This window comes from Stomoxys calcitrans, chromosome 4 (assembly GCF_963082655.1).
Source record: "Stomoxys calcitrans chromosome 4, idStoCalc2.1, whole genome shotgun sequence".
NCBI classification, from domain to species: Eukaryota; Metazoa; Arthropoda; class Insecta; order Diptera; family Muscidae; genus Stomoxys; species Stomoxys calcitrans.
In genome coordinates, this window is record NC_081555.1 from 180891315 (window position 1) to 180919251 (window position 27937).

Sequence of the window (27937 nt, forward strand, 5' to 3'; positions counted from 1 at the left end):
CTTGACAAAAGCCTCTCTCTGCCTCTTCGCACACAATTGTTTTTGTGTTTATAAACACGAAGGTTTACGAGGTGGTGTAAATGTATGCGTAATGCCGCTCTAAGCCGACTTATGACAAAAACCCATTAAAACGTGCTCCGAATATCAGCATTGAAGATAAAGAAACAACAACAAATACCTTGTTATATATGCTTTTCCCAAACAAAAATATTAAATTAAAACTATCGAAATACAGTGAATTGAAACGGCTATTTATGAGCGGAAAATATATTGAAATATTTTTTTTTTTTCAACTTTTTTTAAAACAAATTTTCAATGCAGTTGTCAACAGTTTTCTACGAAAAAATACAGAGTACTAAATTTGAAAGAATTTTTTTTATGAAAATTTAAAACTTTTAAATTAAAAATTTAGTTGGCAACAATTTCTTACAAAAAAAGTACTATGTCAAGGCGTATTTAATAAGGTGGCCGCATCAGCGCAGCTGATGGAACTTGATATGTCAATTAATTTTTGAATTCGACTTTTAAAAATATAAACTCTAAAATAAATATTTTGTAAATTGATTTCTGTGTTTGCTGCTGTTATTGATCTTAAGCTTAGGTTATATAATTGAAGGCGTCTTACCACCTCAATCGCTAATAGCTTCACTGAGGGAACTTAAGTTCATTGTGTCGCCCCCTGAAGAACACGGACGAAAGTTACGGCGTACAATGCCAAACATAAGAAGGAAGAAGATAAGAAACCAACATGCATGACAATAATGGGGGCCTGGCGGTCTGGACAAGTTCCCTCCAGTCAGCCATTTTAAGCTCATATTGTAGTCAAGAGAGGCGAAAGGACCATATGCCTAAAAATAATTTAGACAGGAAAAAGGTAGCCGTTTAGCCATAACCCTGCACCTAGCCCCTGCACCTAGCCCCTGCACCTAGAAACTTATTTCTTCTTGCTCTGATTGGTCGAAGCAAATTCCCCGAAATTTTTAAAAGTTACGGCGAATCGAATTTTCTCCGCCCTGTTTACAAATTTTGACATATCAAGTTCCCAAAAATATGCTTTGTTGTAGCAATTCGCCAATGCGGCAATCTTATAAATACGCCTTGTACTAAGGCTTAAAGTTAAAAGAAGTTTTTTTTTAAATTTTTAAAATTAAATTTTTAAAATTTTTAATTTGGAAAGGTCCATTTTTGAATCGCCGAATTTGAAATACCTTAAAAAATTTGAGGTTGCAACTTTGCCTTCACTAAGATAGGGAGATACTCATAAAATAACTTACATCTATTCTTGATCGTTTTCACATTTGGAGTCGTTCAAGTCATATCCTCCTTCCGTCCATTAGCATCTCGACAAGTAAAGTCACTTGCTTGAAAGGTACAGTTATTATATCATAAGATGGTGATAGAATGACAAATCTCCACCACTATGAAGTGTATGTACATTCTTAATAGTTTGGATATTCTAAGTTGGTCTAGCCAGGCCCGTCTGTAGAAAATACAACATCTCAGGGATTGCATATGGGTCTATTCGCTTCATATTTTTACCAGATTTGAGTTTTAATTTGTTTGCGTGTTAAGTGGGGGTGTGAAAGTGCACCCATAAATAGCCCCCATATAAAACAATCCCGGGAGTTGATTTCTTGAACCCCTAAAAGCCTTCATCTTTGCACTATTCGGTTAAAATTCAAATATGAAGTGTATAGACATATGAACTTCTATACCCACACCAAATAAAACTAATATAGTTTCATAAATAGGCCACCGTAGCGCAGAGGTTAGTATGACGCTGAACGCCTGTGTTCGAATCCTGGCGAGACCATTAGAAAAAATTTGTCAGCGGTGGTTATCCCTTCCTTATGCTGGCAACATTTGTGAGGTACTATGCCATGTAAAACTTCTCTCCATAGAGGAGGCTATAAAAAGGAGGCCCCTTATCATTGAGCTTCAACTTGATACGGACTGCACTCATTGATATGTGTTCCTTAGTGGAATGTTCATGGGAAAAATTTGCATTTACAGTTTTATAAACGGAATTACGTCCCATATATATACTATATACATATGTATCCATTATTTCTGAAAAATGTTTTCTTCAAAATAATACCACCAACATTTTAACTTGAACTTTGGTTTTGTTTGTTTCACTGTTCGGTTTAATCTCGTATGGACGTTAAGATGAGGATTATAACATGCCACCACGCTCATTTAATATGAGTTACCAGAAGCACACATAGCAAGTATTAATGGGTGTGCACATGTTTGCTAATGTATGCGTGTGCATTTGGATGACCAAATAATTTTATTCTCCGCACGAATTTTCACTAAAAATCCATGAAGTCTGAATATCCACTTATCACCTGAGCCATAATCTACAGACATACCCATTTACATACATATGTACACGCGTTCATAGTGTTGTGTCGTATGAGTGCGAACAAACAATCAAACATTCGTATGTTGTACGCATATTCAGTTGTATGTATGCCATGCATTCATAAACAAAATGTTTTTACGCTAGCTCTATGACTCTTTTGCATGGATCCCTTAAGTCTACCACTTGAACCAGTTCCAACATTTGTTTACAGCCAAAAATATTTAAAACAGTGAAATTTATTTTTCCATTTCTTCTCGCTCGCTAACTGCTGCTCAAACCCTCACTTTTCTTTGTGTTGTTTTTTTTTTTTTTTTTGGCGACATTAAGCTTTTGCACTGCGCCGCTTGCGTTGAGCGCCATACAGCATGTAACTGTGTGTCTACGCCGTTTCTGTTAATATGGGTGATGAGTGATGATAAAGTAAACATGTAGACGACGCCGACGACCAAGCGATTATTAAACCAGTCTTAATGACAGCTCTCATCTCGAAGTTGTTGTTGCTGGCTGGGTCTTGTGGCTCACTCTCGATGCTGTTTGTGATAGTTGTTGGTAGAGTCTTATGTTTGAAATGAAAAGTGATGGTCGTCAAATAGAGCAAAGTAACCCACAAGAACCAAGTGGTTTTAAAATATTTGTCTTTGTGTATGTGTGTGAGTTTGAGTTTTTGTATACATATACCAAATGCATTTCGAAATAGTCACTACGAAATCGAAAGCAATATTCGTACACTGGCCAACATATAAATCAGACACCTTGGAGAGTAATGGCAGAAATGTAAGAAATACATAATTCTTGCCAACTTGTAAATCACTTGTGACACAGTTACTGTTTGAGAGACTTTTAACAATTAATTCAGTATAGGCCAATAAAAGCCACAGTTATTATCTGATTTTGCTGAAATTTGGGACAGTGTGTTGTCTTAGGCCCTTCAACATCCTTTGTTAATTTGGCTCAGATCGGTTCAGATTTGGATATAGCTGCCATATAGACCGATCCTCCGATTTAGGGTCTTAGGCCCATAAAAGGCGCATTTATTGTCCGATGTCGCCGAAATTTAGGACTGTGAGTTAAGTTAAGCCACTTGACATACTTCTGCATTATCGCACAGATCGGTCCAGATTTGGATATAGCTGCCATTTGGACCGATCTCTCGGTTTTAGGTTTTGGGGCCAAAAAAACGCATTTATTGTCCGATGTTGCCGAAATTTGGGACAAAGAATTAAGTTAAGCCCCTCCACATATTTCTACAATTTGGTCTAGATATGCATATAGCTGCCATACAGACCAATATCTCGATTTAAAGTCTTGGCCCAATAAAAGGCGCATTTTTAATCCGATTGACACACTGACTTATGTTATGCTTTTCGACATCCGTGTCGTATATAGTTTAGATCGGCTTATTTTTAGATATAACTACTAAAAGTACCAATATTTTATTATATTCAATTGAACAATGACTTTTACTTATTAGTATTTGGTCCAAATCGGAACATATGTTGATATAACTGCTATGGGGCGTAAGGTGTCAGTTTTGCACCGGATTTTGACAAAAGGTGGTTTACATATATACCCGAGGTGGTGGGTATCCAAAGTTCGGCCGAACTTAACGTCTTTTTTCTTGTTTGCACTAATCGACACTAGCCTTTTTTGAGGGATTGTCAAATTATGCATTGTGTTGAGATCGGACTATATTAAGATATAGCTGCCAAGGGTCTGAAGGCCATAGAGTAGGTTAAGACTTCCCAACATCCGACCTAAATATGGTTCTGATCGGACTATATTTAGATATAGCTGCCGTATAGACCGATCTGCCGATAAAGGGTCTGAAGCCCATAAAAGCTTTATTTCTTAACCGATTTCGCAAAAAAAAGTGAATTATTTTTAGCCTCCTCACACCCGACCTAAATACGGTCTAAAAGTAACAGCTGATAACTGACAAAAGAAAGAATGCAATTACAAAGTCACAAGCTGAGAAAAAATTTGTCAACGCCGACTATATGAAAAATCCGCAATTACTTTTTGGACAACCCAATACCTCACAAATGTCGCCAGCATTAGGAGGGACCGCTGAAAATATTATCTGGTGTTCTCGCCACGATTCGATCCCAGGCGTTCAGCGTCATAGGCGGACATGGTAATCTCTGCGCTAACTCAATCCAATTGAAGTTGCCCGCTTACTAGATCTTAGCACATTATTCAAATATACACACAAAAACACAATATAGGTACATATTATTCGTCCACCCGCAAAGGTCACCCCGCGAATCTCAACCTACTACTAATTCTACAACACATTTTTACAACTTATTCACCACCATACATACACTTCCCGTATCAGTAGCCCATCACACTTTCATATTCTAACCCACTCACCTATTGCCTCGACACTAATCACAATCACCCAACAAATTTGATCGCTCTATGAGTAATTTAGACAAAATTGACTCTATATAACAGAATCAAACTATAAAAACAGCTCTTCCTTTAAAATTTAATTTGCTCCTACGAAACAAAAGCTGAAGTTCGGTTTAAATGAAAGCCAAGTGAATGAAAATTTTATTAAATGGGAGTAAAATTGACCATGATTTGGCGCTTAAGATGTTTATACCCACCACCGAAGGATGGGGGTATATTCATTTTGTCATCCCGTTTGCAACACATCGAAATATCCATTTCCTGATCAGCGTAAAAATCTAAGACGATCTAGCCATGTCCGTCCGTCTATATGTTAAAATCACACTGCAGTCTTTAAAAATAGAGATCTTTCGATTTAAGGTCTTGGGCTCATAAAAGGCGCATTTATTGTCCTATTTTGCCAATATTTGGGACAGTGAGTTGTATTAGGCCAGTCGATATCCTTCTTCAATTTGGCCCAGATCGGGCCAGATTGGAATATAGCTGCCGTATAGACCGATCTCTCGATTTAAGGTTTTGGGCCCATAAAAAGGGGGATTTATTACCCGATGTCGCCGAAATTTGGGACAGTGAGTTATGTTGGGTCCCTCGACATCTTCCTGGAATATGGGACAGATCGGTTCAGATTTGGATATGCCTGCCACATACACTGATTTCTCGATTTAATGTCTTGGGCCCATAAAAGGCGCATTTATTGTCCAATTTCACCGAAATTTGGAATAGTGGGTTTTGTTAGGCCCTTCGAAATCCTTCTTCAATTTGGCCCAAAATCTCGATTTAAGGTCTTGGGCCCATAAAAGGCGCATTTATTATCTTATTTTGCCAAAATTTGGGACAGTGAGTTATGTTAGGCCCCTCGATATCTTCCAGGATAATTCCACACAGATCGGTCTTAATTTGGATATAGCTGCCATATAGAACGATCTCTCGATATAAGGTTTTTGTCCCATAAAAAATGCCGAAATTTGGGAGTGAGTGAGTTGTGTTAGGCCCTTCGACACCCCTCTTCAATTTGGAGCAAATCGGTTCAGATTTGGATAACGCTGCCATATAGACCAATTTCTCGATTTAAAGTCTTGGCACATTTAAAGACCAATATTTTGTTGTACAAAATTGAACAATGACTTGTACTTATTAGACCTCTCCATATCCGTGTCGAATATGGTCCAAATCGGACCATATATCGAAAAGGCTGCTATGGGGGCATAAATTATGCATTTTTCTCCGGATTATGGCAAAAGGTGGTTTACATATACACCCGGAGGTGGTTGGTATCCAAAGTTCGGTCCGGCCGAACTTAACGTCATTTTAATTGTTTTTATCCCGTTTGGTATATGCAATTCCTTATTTTAGGTATATGCGAGTGTAAAAAAATCAAGTTGAAATTTTCAAGAATTTGGGATATAAGAACTCAAGTTCAGCATGTTTTGAACATAATAATAAGGAAAATTCCTATGCGTTTTAATAAAAACTTCATACTACTTTGTCGTGTGAAATCCCTAAATTTGTTTTCTATTTCTAAAAAGTTATTCTGTTTTTCGTGTTTTATAAAAATTAATTTCAACGTATCAGGTATAAGGAGAATATATAATAGTAAATTTTTATTTACATTTACAGGTAGTAAATAGAACTATTGGGTTGCCCAAAAAGTAATTGCGGATTTTTTAAAAGAAATGTAAATGAAAGTAACAGCTGATAACTGACAGAAGAAAGAATGCAATTACAGAGTCACAAGCTGTGAAAAAATTTGTCAACGCCGACTATATGAAAAATCCGCAATTACTTTTTGGGCAACCCAATAGTTCCCACGGATACTTAAACTGGTTCAAAAGTATTATTAATTAAAAGAATTATTATATTATTTTCAAATTTGTAATTGTTTTACCTGTACAATTTTTATTTAACCAAAAAAGTGAACTTTGAATAATGATTATTAATTTTTTAACTTACAGTCAAACTAAAAACACACTTGCACTTCACTTTTCATTCGCATTTATAAATAAATTATCTAAAACATTTATTTATTCTTAAAATGAGTTATTATCCGTATCATTTGACTCGTTTTTACCATTCTCCTAGATAATTTGGATATATATTTGCGGCAAAAAGCCATGTTTACTTGTAGTTTTCACTTGCCCCCTAGAATTTCTAAAATGAAAACAAATAAAAATAAAAACAATTAGTTCAAGTAGCTATAAAATAATTTAAATAGAACATGCCTCAAATTGATACTTATCTGCTGCGAATAGCCATGGTTGCTCGTGGTTGTAATTATATTAAATAGAGTTTAATTTGCCACACAGAATGTCTAAAACTAAAACCAAAATATAACAATTTATTAAAAATAAAAAAATAAAAGCAATTTATATATAATTTTCCTTAAATAACGCTTTCAGCTTTTAGCTGTATTCGATGCATCAGTAAATTAAAAAATTATGGTTGTTTCTTGATCAATATCGTTGTGAAAAATTATGCTCACCTAATCTGCAAATTTAGTGAGAAAATGCAAAGATTTTTTTTTAGTAAAATTATTACATTTCGTTTCTATTAATTTAACTTTAAAAGTCAAAGCAGGCTGATTTTTGTTTGTTTGTTTTCAGTTTCACATAAAGGGTGATTTTTTTGAGGTTAGGATTTTCATGCATTAGTATTTGACAGATCACGTGGGATTTCAGACATGGTGTCAAAGAGAAAGATGCTCAGTATGCTTTGACATTTCATCATGAATAGACTTACTAACGAGCAACGCTTGCAAATCATTGAATTTTATTACCAAAATCAGTGTTCGGTTCGAAATGTGTTCAAATTTTGACAAATTTTGTTCAGCGATGAGGCTCATTTCTGGTTGAATGGCTACGTAAATAAGCAAAATTGCCGCATTTGGAGTGAAGAGCAACCAGAAGCCGTTCAAGAACTGCCCATGCATCCCGAAAAATGCACTGTTTGGTGTGGTTTGTACCCTGGTGGAATCATTGGACCGTATTTTTTCAAAGATGCTGTTGGACGCAACGTTACGGTGAATGAACACATTTCGAACCGAACACTGATTTTGGTAATAAAATTCAATGATTTGCAAGCGTTGCTCGTTAGTAAGTCTATTCATGATGAAATGTCAAAGCATACTGAGCATCTTTCTCTTTGACACCATGTCTGAAATCCCACGTGATCTGTCAAATACTAATGCATGAAAATCCTAACCTCAAAAAAATCACCCTTTATAACAAGATTTTATATCTTATAATTATAGTATGTGACTTTTGCTGGAATAATAAGATTGTTACAATAGTTGATTTAATAAATAAAATTGTGTTGATAAAAATCGCCTTAAACAAAAAAAAAAAATATAGCTAGGATAATTGAACTAGTAACCAAATTAATAAATAAGTTTCCTGTCATAAGTGGATAATCTTCAACATAAATACAAGGTTACAAAATTATGAGAAATATTCATATAAAGCTTTGTTAAGAGCATTTGTGTTGCCAATAAATTGAATATGAGGAGACAGAGAGTTCCAAAGTCGCATATCATTGTGGAAAAATTGCCATTCAGATATCAGGAGACGATACCGAATGGGTACTAATACAATTCTTCTGCTAGATCTACCAATTTTAAGTTTAGCCTAAAGATTTTCAGAGATTCTGTTGAACACTAACTTATGTATCAATAAAAGTGTTCTTTCAAAAAGTAAATCGCCGAATGCAATGCCATGCAACCTTTTTGTTAAAGTTGAAACTCTTCTATCTTAATCGCTTTAGACCTACATAAGTTTCGTAAATAAAAATTCCCTGTTATTTCCCAACGTTTCGCCACTTTTTGTTGACATCTTCAGAGGATACGTCTGTTTAATTAAAACATTACATGAATTAAAAATGTTCATGAAAATATAATTAACTCGCAATAAATTAGGTTATATTCACATACATTTTTTTCGTCAAAAGCACATTCATTAACAACACGGCATTAATTATATTAGAGACAACTTAAATTTTAATATCACAGATCTTTATATTGCAACACGGTAACTTATACTAATATTTTTTGTGTCCTCTTTCAAGTTCATAGTCCTATTTACTTTTTGTTGTATTTCTAAGCTTTCTAAAGTGTATCTCCTTCTCCCTTTGTTTTCTTTATCTAATATTTTGACATTTCCTAAGTCTGCCCTATGTCCATTTTTCAATGTCAGCTCGGTTTTCTCCGATCCTTGTTTGCAGGGTTGGTTTTGTTGTTCCTACATGTACTAAGTCACAGCTTTGTTCGTCAGTTTTTTTACATTCTATTTCATAAACAACATTGCTTTGTTGTTTTTTTGTCGATTGGAGTTTTGACGTTGGAGAATATGTTGTTGTTTGTTTGATTCGCTCTGTATGCATATTTTATGTTGTTTGTTTTGTTCATTAAAGTTCATAAGCTTTTGTTATCTGTTAATCCAGGGATGTATTTGATACAACAAAATCGTTTTGTTTCTTCATTCGCAGTAGGGTTGCCATAAGTGCTGTTTAGTTTGCGTTTAATTTCGTCGTTTGTTTTTAATATTTTGGTTGTCGCTTTGAAATAGTCTTGATGGAATTGTTCGTCACTGATGCGGAGTACTCCGGTGATAAAACATTTAGCGGTGATTTTTGTCCATACTCCATTCCGGAAGTCGATTCCACATATGAATGGTTCGGGCGAAAAATGAATTTTCTCGGTAATGCGTGGTTCGATCTACTTGCCAATCAATCACAAACGGGTGTGAGTTCCTGGCAAGTCTTGTATTCCTAGTGAACATCCTAACGTCAGGGATAAGAACACGAATGAATATCCCTGGAACACACGCCATGAAAATAACGAAAGAGCAATACAACGCTACCCACATTCCGACGATGTTCAAGAGAAGCAATAGAGTTTAGTTACAATCCCATTGCAGCCGGTTGTACGTACCGGATTGACCCGATGAATTCCTTCATCGGCAGGGGCTGCCGCCTCAGTGTACCACATACTACTACTATAACCATTATACCCTACTGTCCCCAATCAACACCATCGCTCTCCGCTGAACCCGGTCAAGTAGCTCCAAAAATGATTTTGGAGCTCCTGCCCATATATGAGAGTTATATTCCATCCTCGACCTGATGTAGATAGTATAGATATTGAGAAGATCAGAAGATCTTGCACCGCTTAAGAAAGCCCAAACACTTGAATGCTACTTCCGACACTTCGAATACATGTAGTGACCAACGGACATAACATTGTTTCTTCATGCCCAGAACATCAAGGGCATCTCACTGTTCAATATTTACATCGACGATTGAAGTGGGTCAGTGAATCGCTTGTGGGACAAGAAACAGCACTGCCCAACAATTTTGTAAGTTTTAGGAGAGCATTGACGTGAATATTTTTGGTTTTTTAGTTTTTAATTGGTAGTGCAGATGTGAATAGATATGGCATACTAATCACAAGAGAACACATGCTACTCGCCTATGCCGACGACATCGTTATCATAGGTCGGTCAACGGAAGTAGTAACTGCAGCCTTTGAAAGAATCGAAAGAGAGTCAGTGAAAATTGATTTGGCAGTATATGGAGTTAAGACGAAATGGTTGGTTTCAACTCCCAAAAAGCCTTGCACAACCGAGCAGATAAAGAAAATGGAGAAAGTTGGAAACCACAACTTTGAGATAGTCAGTAACTTTATCTACCTCGACACCGCCATAACCGAAACGAATGACACCAGTTTGGAGATAAAGCGAAGAATAATACTGGCAAACAGATGCTACTTTGGACTAAATAAGACAGACGAAGCTTATACTATACAAGACACTGATACTACCCGTGCTGTTATATGGTTCTGAAGCATGGGTACTTGTTAAAGCAGATGAGCAGAGCAGTGCTTGAAGTATTTGAGAAAAAGATTCTGTGTAAAATATATGGACCCGTTTGCGTTAATGGAGAATATTGGCAACGTAGGAACCACGAGCTGTGTGAGCTATATGACAATGATTGCATAGTTACACGCATCAAGATACAACGGCTGCGTTGGCTAGGTCATGTTGTCAGAACGGATGAAGAAGCTCCAGCAAAGAAGTCTTTTGAAGGCAAACACCGTGGTACACGCAAACCGGTAAGACCAAAAGCCCGATGGAAAGATCAAGTGGTAGGAGACACCTCAAAACTTGGTGTCAGAGATTTTAGAATTAGCGCAGAAGATCGAGGCGCTTGGAACGCTATTCTACGTTAGGCTAGTGGAACAAATATTCTGTCAGTAATTGGTGGTACTTTTTATTTTTGTATTTATTAATTGGCTTACCGTTTGTTGATTTGCTTCCATTTGCTTAAACTTAAACAACCTGTCTTGTTTTAAACAGTTTATTAAAAACAGAATATAAGTAAAAAAAACATCTAAGCAATAGTGCATATCTAGATTTAATATTTCAATTAATTGAGTACAATCATCACATTGTTTTAAAAATATATATATATAGGTATATGTATATGAAGGGTTTATAGTACTCGTTTCATTATTCGCATTGAATTTACACAATTTAAAACAGAACTAAAACCTCTGAATCATTTTTCCATCTTTCGCTTCAAATATTTATATATATATATGTAAGAAATTTCTATGTGAATTTTTCATAGATGTGTATGTATGATTTAGAACCTTTACATTTTTAGCATTCTTTAGAAAACAAAATTTTCCCTATTCGTGTATGTCTAAAAGGAAAGCCTATTTTAGAAAAAGCGAGATTTGAAAAAACAAACACAATTATTTAGAATAATGCCAAGAGCCAATTGAAAACTTGTTTCCAAAATGGATCGATTTTGTGGGAAGCAGGGCAAGGGGAGTGGGATTATTTAAGCTGTAACTCAATACTGATGGTTGCTATGAACTCATATCTCGCTCCCTTGTCCTAGGTGTGTTGCTAATTAACTACCATAATAAAATGTATCAAAAAAAAAAAAAACAAAAAATCATGAAGCAGTCTCGAAGATCATTATTAAATATTAGATATACATACAATACATAGCTCATTAACTACATGAACTCAATGAAGAAATGACACCAGGAAATCTCATGTGTGGAATATAAGTATGTAACTACATCTACATAAGTGGAAGATTAGCATTTAGCACGCCAATTGACAATTGCCAATGAATATCTCTCTATCTGCCTATCAACTGACTAATTAAAAATTTACATTACATTTTGCACATTGCGACAACAAGGAATTTCCATACATAGGCAACACAAACAACTGGACAGTTCAATTCTTCCATAGTGATTATTATACGAATTGCTCTACAAAGGTAAGCTCGCATAGTAGTGCATTAAATAAAATTATGCCTGAATTAAAAAATTTATAGAACAAAATGTCTGTGTGCCTCCTTCTTCTGGGTACTGGTTATTGCTTTCAGATAGATGATTCATTGTTTGCTTGTTCAGTTGGCATATCTATGTACGTATGTGGAATAATTCTAATACAACGAAGAACACAAGATTATGAACCAAAAATATTTGTTTAAAAAAAAAAAGGGTAAACAACAAAGGTGGTAAACAAAATCAAAAACACATATTGCATGAGTTACGCGTAATTTACATTTTAAAATACACTATATAAAATCCCTAATACATATGTATGTAGATAGACACAATAGTTGTGTGTTGCACACTTTGAATTATTGATTTCAATTGCAAGCGGTTATATTGTGGGTGCACATATTGAAGAATTGTTGCTTAATATCCTCCAGGGAGCAATCTTCATTGATGGCAGGATAAATATTTTTCTGTGAAATGTGAAAAAAAGGTGGGTGAATGAAATGTTCTATGACGTTTTATACGAGCTATTGCAACACTTACATCCATTGTCAAATTTTGTCCACGCAAAATCCGCCAATTTTCCAAAATATTTGCATACTGTAAATATTTTTCATATTCCCTTAATGTTTCATAAACATGACACAGGCCCAGATAGTCGTATTGTAGGCCAGAATAAGAGCGACCAAATAAACGTAGACCTGAAAAAGGGAAGAAAATAAGGAGGCATTATTAAACATTTGAAAAGCTTATGTGATGAAGCAAAAAAAAAAAAATAAAGAGTCCCCTGATATCGGTACGTATCAATGAGGTATACCAGGGACAGGAAGTGGGTGCATTTCCGATTGTGTTCTGGAGTACAGCCACTATGACTTCAATGTAGTGGGCCACAAGCGTTGTCGCCGTTTTCCTCGGCGTTTGTGCAGCAGCCTCGGCAATATGTGCAACAGCATCTTACCCCATACTTCTTGTAATTTTGTTGCAATGGTCTCCAAGGCGAAGTCTATGTGTATAGGGGTCAAGTCCTGTACTATTGAGATAAAGCTACACAATGAGAATGTACCGCCGGTTGATAGTTGTGGCCCAGATTATAAGCCTGACGTTATTCAATTATTACCCGGCTGCAATTGCTATGACAGAATATTTGTTCCACTAGTCGAACGTATAATAACGTTCTAAGCGCTTCGGTCTTCAGCGCTCTTTCTAAAATCTCTGACACCAAGTTTCTAGGTGTCTCCCACCACTTGATCTTTCCATCGGGCTTTTGGACTTCCCGGTTTGCGTGTACCACCGTGTTTGCCTTCAAAAGATTTCTTTGCTGGAGCTTCTTCATCCATTCTGACAACAATGACCTAGCCAACGCACCAGTTGTATTTGATGCGTTTAACTATGCTATCGCCGGCATACAGCTCGTGGTCCATACGTCGCCTATATTCTTCATTAACGCAAAACTGGTCGATATATAAATATTACGCAGAATCTTTCTCTCAAATACTCCAAGCACTGCCTCATCTGCTTTCACAAGTACCCATGCCTCAGAACCATATAACAACACGGGTAGTATCAGTGTCTTGTATAGTGTAATCTTCGTCTGTCGAGAGGTGGCCTTATTTCTAAACTGCTTACTTCTTCTTCGCTTAATCTCAAAACTGGTGTCATTCGTTTCGGTTACGGCGGTGCCGAGTTAGATAAAGTTACTGACTCTCTCAAAGTTGTGATTCCCAACTTTCACCATTTTCTTTATTTGCTCGGTTGTACAAGGCGTTTTGGGAGTTGAAACCATCCATTTCGTCTTATCTCCATTTACTGCCAGACCCATTTTCACTGACTCTCTTTCGATTCTTTGAAAGGCAGCAGTTACTACTTCCGGTGACCGACCTATGATATCGATGACGTCGGCATAGGCGAGTAGCATGTGTTCTCTTGTGATTAGTGTGCCATATCTATTCACATCTGCATCTCGTACAATCTTCCGAAACAGGATATTAAAGAGATCACACGATACACTGTATCCTTGTCTGAAACCTCGTTTGGTATTGAATAGTTCGGAGAGATTCTTTTCCATGCTTACTGAGGAGCGCGTATCAGCAAGTGTCATCCTGCAGTCTTATTAATTTTGCAGAGATGCCAAACAAAAAGATGGTAGGTGTTGATTTGTCCTTCTCTGGTCTTTTCCAGGATTTGGGGCAGTGTGAATATCTGGTCCAGGGTGGATTTACCAGGTCTAAAGCCGCATTGATAGGGCCCAATTATCTCATTGAATTAAGGTTTAATCTTTCACACAGTACGCTCGAGATTATTTTGTATGCGATGGGCAGGATTTTGCGATAAAGGCAGAACTTGGGGTGTTGACAAAGAAACCTCCTTGACCACGTACAAAGCAATTGAGCGGTATGTGGTAAGTTATGCAGCGCCAGTGTGGTCTCCTCAGCTCTGTGACACCCAGTGTAATAATATTCAGATCTTTCAGAATGCCGCTCTTCGAACTGCGTCGGACTGTTTCCTCAGTTCTCATGTGGATCATCAGGAGACAAAGATCCTACCGGTGCCAAGACATAACTATATGCTGTCTACCTTCTGGTCTGTTATCGTAGAAACCATCTAAAGCATCATCTTGTGGATGATCTACATGATCTAAAGCGTGAGGTTAAGCGACAGGTTCTAAACAACATTCAAGAGGCGGCTGCATCTGCCGGATCGTAATTGAGCCAGAACTACTCTGGTTTGTCGGGGGAGGGAGTTCAATTTCTTCAGGTGCAATGGGAGGCGGTCGTTTTCCACCACACATTCCACATTCACCCAGTTTCGATGGTAATGAACGCCATCTTGACAATTCTTATGTTGTTATTGCAGCAGTGCGTTGTACGTAGAGGCGTCAGCCCTTTGCCAATGAAAGACTTCCTCTTGTCAATCCAGAGATTCGTCAGTCCTTTGCCAATGAAAGACTTCCTTGGGCCAATCCGGTACGTAAAACCGGCTGCCATGGGATTGACAATTCTTATAATATTAAGGTTTTCTCATATTCAATGGCTAATCCATATTCCATATAGTTAAGATTAACAAAAACTTACTGATTTCTATACTGCGCAAGTAAAGCTGTTCTGCTTCGCGGTATTTCTTCATTTGGTAATTGTAGACGGAAGCCAAATGTCCTATAGATAAACCTACTTCGTAGTCGTATGGTCCCAAAAGGTCAGTTTTAATTTTGATTGCTTTCTGATGCATACGTTCTGCTTCCTGCACAGTAAAAAAAAACAGGAAATCGTGTTAGCAATTCGTTTTAAAGATGTTCTGCTATTACACTCTGTATGAAATTACCTCAAATCTGTTCATCGTTTGATATAGACGTCCCAGGTTTCCATACAACTTAGCTGTTTGTACATTCTCCTCTCCGAAAACTTCCAATGACAATTGTAAGGCGAATTTGTGCAATTCCTCGGATTGTTTCAACAAGCCCTCGTCATCGACACCCTCGACCATTTTGTCTAGGGCTATTTCCTCAAGCAACAAGGCTTTCACTCTCTTAGCGGATGCCAGTTTCAAATGATCCTGGGGCACCAAATGTTTCAGAATACCTACCGACTTCTCGATATGATCGCGAGCACATGTAAAGTTGCCGGTATTGTATTCGTGAACATAATAGGCATATGATAAATCTTCATGAGCTATGGCAACATGGAAGTTGCGATTTCCAAACACACAGCGTTTTATATCGAGTGCCTCTTTGTACACATTAACACTTTGATAGGACGAATCCACGTTCAACAGGAAGAAGCCATAGTCGAGCAGAGTGTCGGCATACTTTTGATGATTTGGACCAAAGGCTCTTCTGAAAAGACAGATCACAGTGGTGTGATTTATTATGGTAAAGTCTTTAATTGTCTTGAGAACTTGAACTCACTTCGCTCTACTCTTGGCTTGACAGATTAAAATATTCGCCCGCTGAAAGTCGCGTTTCACCACACAGGCTTTCCCCGCCTGTCTCAAGACATCAATGGCAATTCTATTTAAAGCAAACAACATTCAATTTGGGGCATAAATGTTTGTGTCTTTCGTTTGTTTACCTTTCGGGAGTAGTTTCCTCCAAATTACGCATGGCAACAACACTCCACATGTGGCTGTCGTCATATTCGTTGCGGGCAAAATACATTTCCGAGAACTGGGTATGAGTGTTTGCTAACAATGGTTTGGGAATATCATTCACATCGAGCTCTTTTAGCAATTCCATCAGTAAATCAAAAGTACGCTCGGCAGATTTGAAGTTGCTTAAGCAGGCCTCTGAATGTAAAAGTCTGGTGGAAGTGGGGAAGAGGGAATTTAGTTAAGAATAAATGGATGCTTTTTATGGGAAGTGGGCCCGCGGTATACCTTTGTAAACAGTCTAAGTAGATAATACGTATTTTCTTGCTGGGCTCCATTGACTTTAGACGCGTTGCAACGCATTTTAAAATTGCTATGCTCTCCGAAAGCCAACCGGCTTCCGAAAGAAATGATCCCAAACGTAAACCAAAATCGATGGCATCTACACCAAAATTAGACACATTATCCGAATTTAAGGCCAAAGAATCGGCTGATTTCATCATTGACTCTAGTGAATCATTAGCACAAGTTGGCGTTGTTTGCATTTGGGCTGGCGTTGCTGCTGCTGCTGCTGTTGTTGATGACGACGATGTGAAAATTGGTGAAGCCAAAAGTTTAGCTTTGGCCAACTTTGCCAGCTTGGAAGCAGTCTTTGTTGGTGTGTGTTGTGGGGTGCCATCATTTCTCTGTGCGCCATAGCGTTGGGTGTATGTTTGCTGCAATTGCGAAGCCAATTGTTTTCCTCTACTTATCAGTGTTGCTAGACAAAGAAACAATTTCTGTCGTGCCGGATCAAAACGCAGCAAACGCTCGAAAATCTCCAGATCTGCCATTTGTTCAAAAAGCATTTCTTTGAGGTCTTCTCGCTGAGACATCTATGAAAATATATAAAAAAAAGTTCAATCAATTGCAAATTAAGAAGAAATTCAAATGTTTCAATAATTAAATGGCTAATTATTCTATGTATTGGGTTGCCCAAAAAGTAATTGCGGATTTTTTAAAAGAAAGTAAATGCATTTTTAATAAAACTTAGAATGAACTTTAATCAAATATACTTTGTTTACACTAAAAGTAATAGCTGATAAATGACAGAAGAAAGAATGCAATTACAGAGTCACAAGCTGTGAAAACATTTGTCAACGCCGACTATATGAAAAATCCGCAATTACTTTTTGGGCAACCCAATATTTGTGTGCACCTACCACCATGGGAAATGGGGTTATACCTAGCTCGTCACTTCATTTGTAACATTAGTAGTTTTAAGTGTTTTGACGATGCCTTGACTAAAATTTTCTAAAACAAAAATTCTTGTAAGGCCAATAACTCGTAAGGGATATTGGCCTTAGGATATTCCTGACTTTATTACGTTAATTGTAGGGTTTTTAGGAGCTCTATCTAAGAAAAATTAAGACGATGGGCGCATGAATGACTGTTGGCCAAGCAATTCATATCTTGCATACTTATTGGAAACATCTCAACATTAAATATGTTCATTGGCAACACTATGCGTCGTTGCCTCATAAATTGTACAAAAAGTCGTACAACTTTTAAAAAAATCGCACAATTTAGCAAAATGTCGCTAATTAGTGAAAATTTAAAGAAGTCGCCCAAAGGTCAATCGCATCGAAAAGGGTTAAAATTGCAGGCTATATTCGCACAACGGCAATACTGATTGTATGTGATATATCGCACATGCAGTGTAAGCAGATGGTATAAAAGAAATTTTACAAATCAAATCATTAGTTAGGTCTGAACTTGCATTTGAAACCCGTACGCTCCCGGTAGCATCTGAACAAGAAATGATTTCTATAGCAACCAAAATAGTTGCAACTTAATAACGACTTTACGGATACAATCCCAAAAGTCAAGAGATTAATGTCAAAGTGGCAGTTGAGTATCCCGCCTGTTTTCTGGCACAACAACATGAACAACTATGAGAACCTCATAGTCCACAGGTTGCAGATAATGGTATGTTTCGTATACGAAGTAGCTGCAATTTTAGTCGCAGCCAATCAGCGCTACTCGATATAACAGGGCGAGCAATTGGCGCCCTTATATAATCTATGGCCATAATGTTCCCGCGGAGTTCGTTCCTGTGGAACAGAATGATCTTGCTCAACAATGGAGCTAGATGGGGGCCGCTACCTCCACAAGGTGGCTACAACAACTTTCTCTCCAATGTGACTAACAACCTCTCCCTCCAATGTGCCAATGTGATTCGAAACCTACTCAATATATCATCACCACTATTATCAGGGTCGAACCGATCCAAGTCGTAAACTTCCTTGATTGGATTTTACGTGATTGTTTCTCCCAAAGGAAGAAAGTTGAGCTAATTTGCCCAACTGAATGAACATCATAAGAAAAGAAGGATTTTTATTGATTACTAAAAAAATCGTCAGACAACAGATGGATATGATCACAGGTAATACCCCATTTTGGAAATGTTTCATAGCTGTCTGGACTAATCATCAGTACAATAGAGTTGCTCTAAAAATTCCCTTCTGTCGGGTCTACAGTTCAAAGCATGTTATTTTGTAGCTTTGAAATTAATTCACATCCGAATTGAACTATGAAGATTTATATTGGCTTCCAAAAGCTAATCCCTTTAGCCACTGTACAACATCTCTTTAGGTGCCAATAACGCCTTCTATTACTTAGTGAAATAGATTTGATTGGAGTCTATATTTACAAGCGAGGACAAAATAAAATCCTGATATCCCCAATTGCTGAAATTAACCTTGTCTGTGACCAAACCAAAAATCATTTGAAATTTAGCAGAATATAGAGCTGACAAGGTGAGTATTTTGGACTGCAATAAGAAATTCTAAAATTTCACATTGACATTTAAGTCAATGCACCCCGAGTAATTCTTTCTTTGCAAAATTAATTAAAACACGCCTTAAATTAAAAGCAGCTTGGTGTGTGTGTGTGTGTGTGGTGTGTAAATTTGAATAATTTTCGCATGTAAATTACCTACAATGCATGCGTGTGTGTGTGGTGTTTGTGAATGTATAACTGGTAGTCTATACTAAGATATTTTTGCAAGTAGTTTATTGTTGCGATGAATAAACACATAAAGTTTGTACTTATATGGAATGGCCTTCAAAATATTTCCTTCTCCACATTTTCCACAAAATCTAATAGCAAATGAAATCAAATAAGAGGCTACACTTACTCGCTTCCAAATGCTTTGAAAATATATAAAAGATGCATTACTGAAATTACTTAAATCAGCCATCATATAACCAGTATGGGGAATAAACAAGAATATATGCGAGATAAATTCGAGCAGACACTGGATACATAATATCCCAGTTTATTTGCATATTAGCTGGAGGGCTTAACGAAAACTTTTAGCGATATTAAATGTATTGATTGCCTTTGCACACCAAATATAAAGCAGTTGGGGAAGAAATAAAACTTCCAGTGGCTTAGGAAAGCAAAGCAGACCTTCGTTCACATAGAAATATACCAGCTACAATGGGTCCGCTTCGTTGCGCCTTTTTTCACTCTCTAATACCTGTTATTTGAGCCCCCTATTCCCATAGTCGGTAAATTTGTCTTTTTTATACCCTCCACCATAGGATGGGGGTATACAAATTTCGTCATTCTATTTGTAACACCTCGAAATATGCGTCTAAGACCCCATAAAGCATATATATTTTTCATCGTCGTGACATTTTAAGTCGAACTAGCCATGTCCGTCCGTCTGTCTGTCGAAAGCATGCTAACTTTTGAAGGAGTAGAGGTAGCCTCTTGAAATTTTGCACAAATGCTTCTTATTGGTGTAGGTCGGTTGGGATTGCAAATGGGCCAAATCGGTCCATGTTTTGATATAGCTGCCATATAAACCGATCTTGGATCTTGACTTCTTGGGCCTCTAGAGGGCGCAATTCTCATCCAATTTGACAGAAATTTTGCACATAGTGTTTTGATATCACTTCCAAAAACATTGCGAAGTATGATTCAAATCGGTCCATAACCTCATATAGCTGCTATATAAACCGATCTTGGGTCTTGACTTCTTGAGCTTTTAGAAGGCGGAATTCTCATCCGATTCGACAGAAATTTTGCTCATAGTGTTTTGATATCACTTCCAACAACTGTGCCAAGTATGATTCAAATCGGACCATAACCTGATATAGCTGCTATATAAACGGATCTTGGGTCTTGACTTCTTGAGCTTTTAGAAGGCGAATTTCCTATCCGATTTGGCTGTAATTTAGCACGTGGTGTTTTGGGATAACTTCCAACATTTATGCGAAGTATGGCCCAAATCGGTCCATACCCTGATATAATGAAAATTTTGCCCATGAAAATTCCACTTAGGAACATGGGCAAACTTCTCACCTATCAATGAATCAAGTTTAAGCTCAATGACAAGGTGCCTCCTTTTTATAGCCGAGTCCGAACGGCGTGCCGCAGTGCGACATCTCTTTGGAGAAAAGTTTTACATGGCATAGTACCTCACAAATGTTGACAGCATTAGGAGGGGAAAACCAACGCTGAAAATTTTTTCTGATGGTCTCGCCAGGATTCAAACCCAGGCGTTCAGCGTCATAGGCGGACATGCTAACCTCTGCGCTACGGTGGACTCCCTGATATAGCTGCCATATAAACCGATCTGGGATCTTGAGTTCTTGAGCCTCAAGAGAGCGCAATTCTCATCCGATTTGGCACACATTTTGTACAACGGCTTCTCCCACGGCCTTCAACATACGTGTGCAATATGGTCTGAATCGATCTATAGCTTGACACAGCTCCCATATAAACCGATTTTGCTTCTTGAGCCCCGAATCGGAATATATATTGATATAGCTCCTCCCCCTACGTCCATATTCATTATACTTGTTTGCCTAAAAAGAGATACTGGGCAAAGAACTAGACAGATGCGATCCATGGTGGAGGGTATATAAGATTCGGCCCGTCCGAACTTAGCACTATCTTATTTGTTGCATACCAGGGAGGGGCTTAACTTAACTCTCTGTCCCAAATTTCGGCATCATCGGACAATGCGCCTTTTATGGGCCCAAAACATTAAATCGAGAGGCTGGTCTATATGGCAGCTATATCCAAATCTGGACCGATCTGGGCCAAATTGACGAAGGATGTCGAAGGGCCTAACACAACTCACTTTCCCAAATTTCAGCAAAATCGGATTATAAATGTGGCTTTTATTGGCCTAAGACCCTAAATCGGCGGATCGGTCTATATGGGGGCTATATCAACATATAGTCCGATATAGCCTATCTTCGAACTTAACCAGTTTATGGACAAAAAAAGAATCTGTGCAAAGTTTCAGCTCAATATCACTATTTTTAAGGACTATAGCGTGATTTAAACAGACAGACGGACGGACATGTCTAGATCGTCTTAGATTTTTACGCTGATCAAGAATATAGGGTCGGAAATGGATATTTCGATGTGTTGCAAACGGAATGACAAAATGAATATGCTCATTTGTCATTCCGTTTGAAGCGATGTTAAACCAAGGTAGGTTAAGATTCCTTAGAAGAATATGACCGCTGCTACATATTAGTTATTGGTGTGAAAATGTAGATTGACGTGAGTTCTGTAGGTCGTATATTGCACCCAATCAATGGTGTAAGAGTATGGGGATACTCTTTTCATTATAATTATTGTAGGCTTGAAACACTATAAAAATTGTAAATTATCTATTGGAGAGTGAGCAATTATGAAATTCAACTCTAATGAAACAAAGTATATGTTTTATTGACCCCGACAATATACTAGGCAGATTTATGTCCCCGTCTCCCAAATAAGTTATCTTCAAAAAAAATATATTTGTTCTGAGCTGGACACAATTCCAAAAACAATATGAAATAATTTTGTGACCGAAATAAAAAAAATTCATAAACCGAGGTTCGTTAATGCTTCATATATAGTAATTGAGCATGCCCAGTCGATTATATTGACCAAAAAATGAGCCTATAATAATTGCGAAATATAAATTGTGCTTCACAATAATGTGTGGGCATACCTACATGCATACTCGTATGCTTAGACAAACAGATCTATGAGCCAGGCAGCGTAGTAAAATACCATGCATCCAGACACAGTTGACAGAAGATATGTCAGCTATGCTTGTCTTGTTGGAAAGATAAAGCAGCAAGCTTTGAATACAGAATAAGTTTGGGGTATGAGTATGTCTGGCAATCAACCATGTACTACAATAAAAAATTATTCATTCAATAATTATTTTTAGCATAATGCTTTGGCATTTCTACAAAAGATTAGAGCAATTTGCAAAATATCAAAAAAAAACACTCGATTGACAAAGTCTTGCTTGAGTTTTTTTTTTCTACAAACAGAAAGAGGGAATAAACGAAAAGAGTTGACGCATAATTAACTGTTCTATTATAAGCATATGTAAACCGCAAATAAATATAATCTAACAAAACTTTATGTATATACTCGACACATTGTTATCAAATCTTATCCTTCTATTACGGAGTCCCAATTCAACCAACCAAAGATTAAAAAGCCCTACAATATTTAAAATTGCGGTCAATATCCTGTTATCAAAAAATGTATTTTTTATTGAAAACAAAAAGAAAACACCTGTTCATTAAGCATATAATATGAATTAGCAGCCGGTAGAATTTTTGGATATTCACTTCAACGTTTGAAAAAGTGTTTTTTTTTATTATAAGCTTAAAACAGAATTAGGTGCAAAGTTGTTCTTGTCACATGGTTTTTTCTCTGATGCCACCACCTACGTTACCAGACCAATAACCCTTTGTCTTAAACCGAAAAAAATTTACTTTATCCATATGAGAAGGCTCATATTGCGAATGGGTGTTCTTTTCCATCTTAAGACTTTTCTTTTTGTATTCAATTCGTCACAATGTGTCTGCATTGCACTCCTAGACTTTTTGTGCTATCAGCATGCATGCGATCGGTCATTAGCTAAATACAGAAAATGTTTAAAACGATAACAAGTAACATGAACTCTTGTTTGTAAATGAACATTGAAGTGGCTTCAAATGTTGTCAATTAGAGCTGGGCAAAAAAGAAAATGCATTGCTTTGTTATACCCCCACTATAGGATGAGCGGTTTGCTGCTGTGTCCTGTTTATTTCCAGATTCAGCTTGCTAATTCTGGGGTTAGCGGGGTCCATAGCACAAATCCCATCACGCTCGTCTGCGAGTACCACTGCTTGCGCCGCACTTGGGGTATTCGACCGGCTGGTATAAAGCGAGCGGCTGCTGCGTTAATGATGTCTCGGAATTTCCTCTCGGCCACAAGCACATCAGAGGGGGGTGGCAGTTCACTGAAGCTGCGATTGGTATACTCTCTGAAGCCAGTCCAATCGGCAATTGATAAACGTCCGGCGCTCAGAGGTTATGAAGTCGGGTGGTCGGTCGATGGTGAGAATTATGGGCAGGTGGTCTGACCCCAAAGAGATGACGGCTTGCCAGGATACGTCACTCAGGAGATCAGGGCCGAGCTGCTGCACCTCCTCGTAATCCTAGTGGGGGCAATCCTCATTCACCGTGCAAAACGTGGAGCTATCAATCTTCTCTGCCAAAGCTATGCCACGCTGGTCGTTACCTAGGGGAGAACGCCATGACGTGTGATGCGCATTAAAGTCCCCTAGAACAAGACGATTATGACCAGATAGCAACTCACTTATATCGGGGTTGTAAGCCTGGCCATTAATCGGGACACAGCTACCAACCGGCGGTATATACACGTTGTCAAGCTCTATCTCGGCAGTACCAGGCCTGACTGCTATCCCCATGCATTCCATGTAGGGGTCACTAGCGTCAAGCGCAGGCGAGATAGGCGACGACGACGACGCTTGTGACCCACTGCTGGCTATGTTCGCACAGCACCTTGCGACATAGCCAGTAATACTATACTCCCGTAGTGAAGTGAGGCCAGAGCAAGATCGGAAATGTACACACTCCATGCACCGGTTACACCTCACCGACACCGACCGATGATGAAGGCGGTTCTGACAAACCGAACAGAACCAGGGTCCGGGGTTCTTTTCAATTCCGGCATGGACCAGAAGCGTGCGGAGAAGGCACTCCGGGATGTGCCTCTCCCATGACGAAAAAAGACGAACACGTACACTGATGAATCCTCATCGGCAAGGGATGCCGCCTCAGTGTACCACACACTGCTACTACAACAACAACAACAGAAGGCGGTTATATCGAGCAAAACTGAATAGATTCTGAAACTCAGATTATTTTCAGACATTTTCATAATCAATCAAATCAGTAAATAAATATTTTCACAAAAAAAATATGTGGGCATTTTAATTGCTAACACTTTGCTATCTAAGTGAGATATACAGGGTAGCAGGGCCCTATATATATCAATTCCATAGCAATTGGCAAAGATATCAGCAGCGATAATAGAACGATTTGCAACAAATTTCAAAATCCGACGCATATACGTTAAAATTTAAAAAATTCTGACGAACATCTGGCTGCAATCTGATTCATGTATATTATTACCCCAATGATAAGGGATTCCCTAATTTTATCCCAGTTCTGATGGTGAACCATAGAAAGACACCTCTTTGTAGCAAATTTTACATGACTGAAATACGAGTACTCACGAATGCCGCAAACATTTAGTGAATGAATGACCACAACTGAAACACGTATAAAACAAACGGATAAGAAAACATGTAAACAAGCATTAAGCACTAACTCGTCCACCTCGTCGTAATACGGAGAAAAATGCATCATTTATGAACCCAATACAGCTTTATTTAAATATGGTCCGATGTGGACCAAACTCTGCACAGAAGTCGAGCGATCTAAACAATACAATTCACTGTTCAAGTTGTTTAAACAGCATATTGGTGAAACACATATCGATGTTCTCCCAGTTCTTGAAGCCTGGCTTTCGGCACTACGATGGCGCTTTGTCCGCCCTATATTGCAGCTATCAAGAATTGTAGGTTATTTAAATTCAAACAAATTGCTTTAAACTATCTATTAACATTCTCCCGGCACGGGATAATTGTGAGCACCACGCATGCTGGAGCATTGAGGTCCGATTTGTGTGGTGTTCATTACTGTCACGACGAGCTTAGCTGCAAGCTACCGGGCGCGTCCACAGGTTGCGGATAGCTGAATACTCCATACGGAGTAGCTGCAACGCCAAGCCGCGAAAAATCTGTGGTATAGAGTGATGAGTCTAAGTGAGTGGCCGGGCGGCAACGGCTCTTGCACATTGTTTTCGGATTTGTTTGCAGTGATGCATTTTTCAACGCAACGCTCAAAAACAAAGCTCAGCTCGGGTTAGCTGTGAGCACCAAACAGGCTGGAACATTGAAGTCCGATTTGTGTGGTGTTGATTGCTGTCGCGAGGAACTTAGGTTGCGGATAGTGGAATGCTTCATACGGAGTAGTTGCAATGGCAGTCGCGAACAATCAGCGGTATCGAACTGAGAGTCTTAGTGAGAGGCCAGGCGGCAATGGCTCTTGCACAAATACTGAGTGCCTGCAATGCTCGATATGGCAAGGCCTTTAAATAACCAATGGTCACCCTGTTCCCACGGCGATCGGTCCGGAACGAGCTTGCTCACCTATAGGATCTTGACGAGGACCGCCACCTCCACATGAAAATGTGGCTACAATAACAACATTAACATTATAAACGAAAAGTGCTTCCACAGCTTTGCGGTTATAGACAGAGCACACTCTAATGTTATAAATAATATTTTACCAATTTAGCCATTGTTATCTATTGCTTATTTGACACAACGTCCCTGGCTTCAACTATGCGGAAATTCATATATTAATCTTGATTTTCAAAACATCAAAACAAGCCAAATAACTGTGTTTAGTAATAATAAAAATATCCACGCTGTTGTTATTAGTCTCAAATTTTGGTATTACTGCGAATGGGGTATTTGTAGCTTGCCTCTGGTCACTTGTCCCTCGTATTCGTTATCATGATCATTTTTTACTATTACTTTCTATCAGCAAAAAAAAAAAAAAACAACCGTCGATGAAGAAAGAAAAAAGTCGAAGCTATGCAAACCTTGACCTATCGCAATACAAATGCAATACAGTTGCAAAATGTATGCAATAGCCTACCATAGTGGAACGAGCAATCAGTAAAATATCTGCGTGGAACATTTCATATCCACAGCACTCTTGCAGACGACATGTCTGGGCAGGCGGCTGTAGAGATGCTAAAGGGAAACATTTCTTGAGATATATTCTGCCTCATTACATTGTACTACTACTACTCAAATAACAATAACAACTTTATAAATACACATTTGATGAATGCCACTGAACTGTGGGCAACGGATCAATGGCTTTTAAATCAACTGATAAAAAGATTCCACTTGGAACGAAGACAGCTAGTAGAAGTAGCAGCACGCAATACCGAGCCGCATCTTTCCATCCCAATTAAAGGCCAATTAGGAGCCTATTCCATACAGCCGACCAGCCAGTCAGTCAGCCAGCCAGCCATCAGAGAACGTCATGTGATATTTATTTTTGGCACAACAGAGAAGAAAGGGAATTTTTTAAGCTAAGCCCGCCCCAAAATCAGTGAACAACAAAAGATAGACGGTGGGAAGGTGGTTGGATGGGTGGAAGTAATTATGTAATTTTTGTTGTTGCAGAATAGCACACAGCAAAATCACAGGCCAGGAATCGGTGCAAATCATTTTCCCTCTCCTATAAGGCAATTATTATTGTGCATAGCACGACTGTCTGTCGAAAGTGTAAAGAAAAATGTTGTTTGTCTTCTGCTTCATTCATCAATCCGTCAATAATAAGTCGCTATATAAGATCATTTGCCTAATATATCCCATGTTAATATGCTGTTTTAATTGGCATTGCCAAAACAAAATGTTTTCGATTCTGCTTTTAGCATAGGTATTATGTATGTACTTCATGTCTCACTTATGAATGAAGGGCACACATAACCTTGAGATAGATGCTTTCTGCTTGCTTGCTTGCTTCATGCCCAAACAATAAACAAAAGATCTGTCTGTCTGTGGCTTACCAATACATAAATATCGATTAGTACTCCGGGAGGCAAGTAGCGGAGTTGCTGGACAGCATCTAAGGTCTGGGAATTATAAGTGAGTTGGGATACAAAACAATAGAGACATCGATCGTAGAGGGTTTCGCGTTTGGTTCCAACAAGCTGCTCCATTGTTTTGTTGGTGGGTTGGTTAGCACAAGTTCCAAAAAAAAAAAAACTATCACAACAACAACAGCTGCAAGCTAGCGAGCGAGCTTATTTCGAAACGACGTTGCAAGACGTTTTTGTTACTCAGTTTTGAATTAATTATTTCACTTTAACTGGTTTGCGGAAGAAATATAAAATAACATCACTTCTTTCCCACTCGAAGAAAAAAACTTTTTCCGTTGGCGACGACTTCGAGCTCTTCTATTGTGAAATGGAGATATCGATTACTGAGTAATTGGTGCTGTAGTTTCTGTCAATATGATTTCAATAGCGACGTTTAGCGTTAGCGGCTGTCATATTCAATTTTATATCACAGAAGATCACAATGCATTCGGTTAACGTTTGATGGTCGATAAAAACCGTTCCTAAAACCACGTTTACACTAGAGCCCAAATCCACTTGATTTGCGACAATTTTCAAAACCCGTTTACACTACGATTTAAGTGATTTGTATATGCCAACAAGAATGTTTTTGACAGCGTTTATTCAGCGACAATTGTGAAAGCAGAAGAGAATACCAACCCTTAGTGCCAAAATAGAATGAGCACTTTTAGCTTTGTTGTTCTTGTTGTAG

General features: G+C 38.1%; 1 protein-coding gene across 1 annotated transcript; it reads right to left on the reverse strand.

The window, feature by feature from the left end:
* Positions 1 to 11114: 11114 nt before the first annotated feature.
* LOC106083021 (amyloid protein-binding protein 2) lies at positions 11115 to 27574 on the reverse strand. The gene is made up of 8 exons (XM_013245833.2): positions 27175 to 27574; positions 16446 to 17032; positions 16142 to 16369; positions 15979 to 16080; positions 15396 to 15906; positions 15149 to 15314; positions 12621 to 12778; positions 11115 to 12547 (listed from the first exon to the last, which is right to left on the reverse strand). The coding sequence occupies exons 1-8, from the start codon at positions 27325 to 27327 to the stop codon at positions 12449 to 12451; spliced, it is 2004 nt and encodes a 667-aa protein (XP_013101287.2). The 5' UTR covers positions 27328 to 27574; the 3' UTR covers positions 11115 to 12448.
* Between the last annotated feature and the right edge of the window lie 363 nt (positions 27575 to 27937).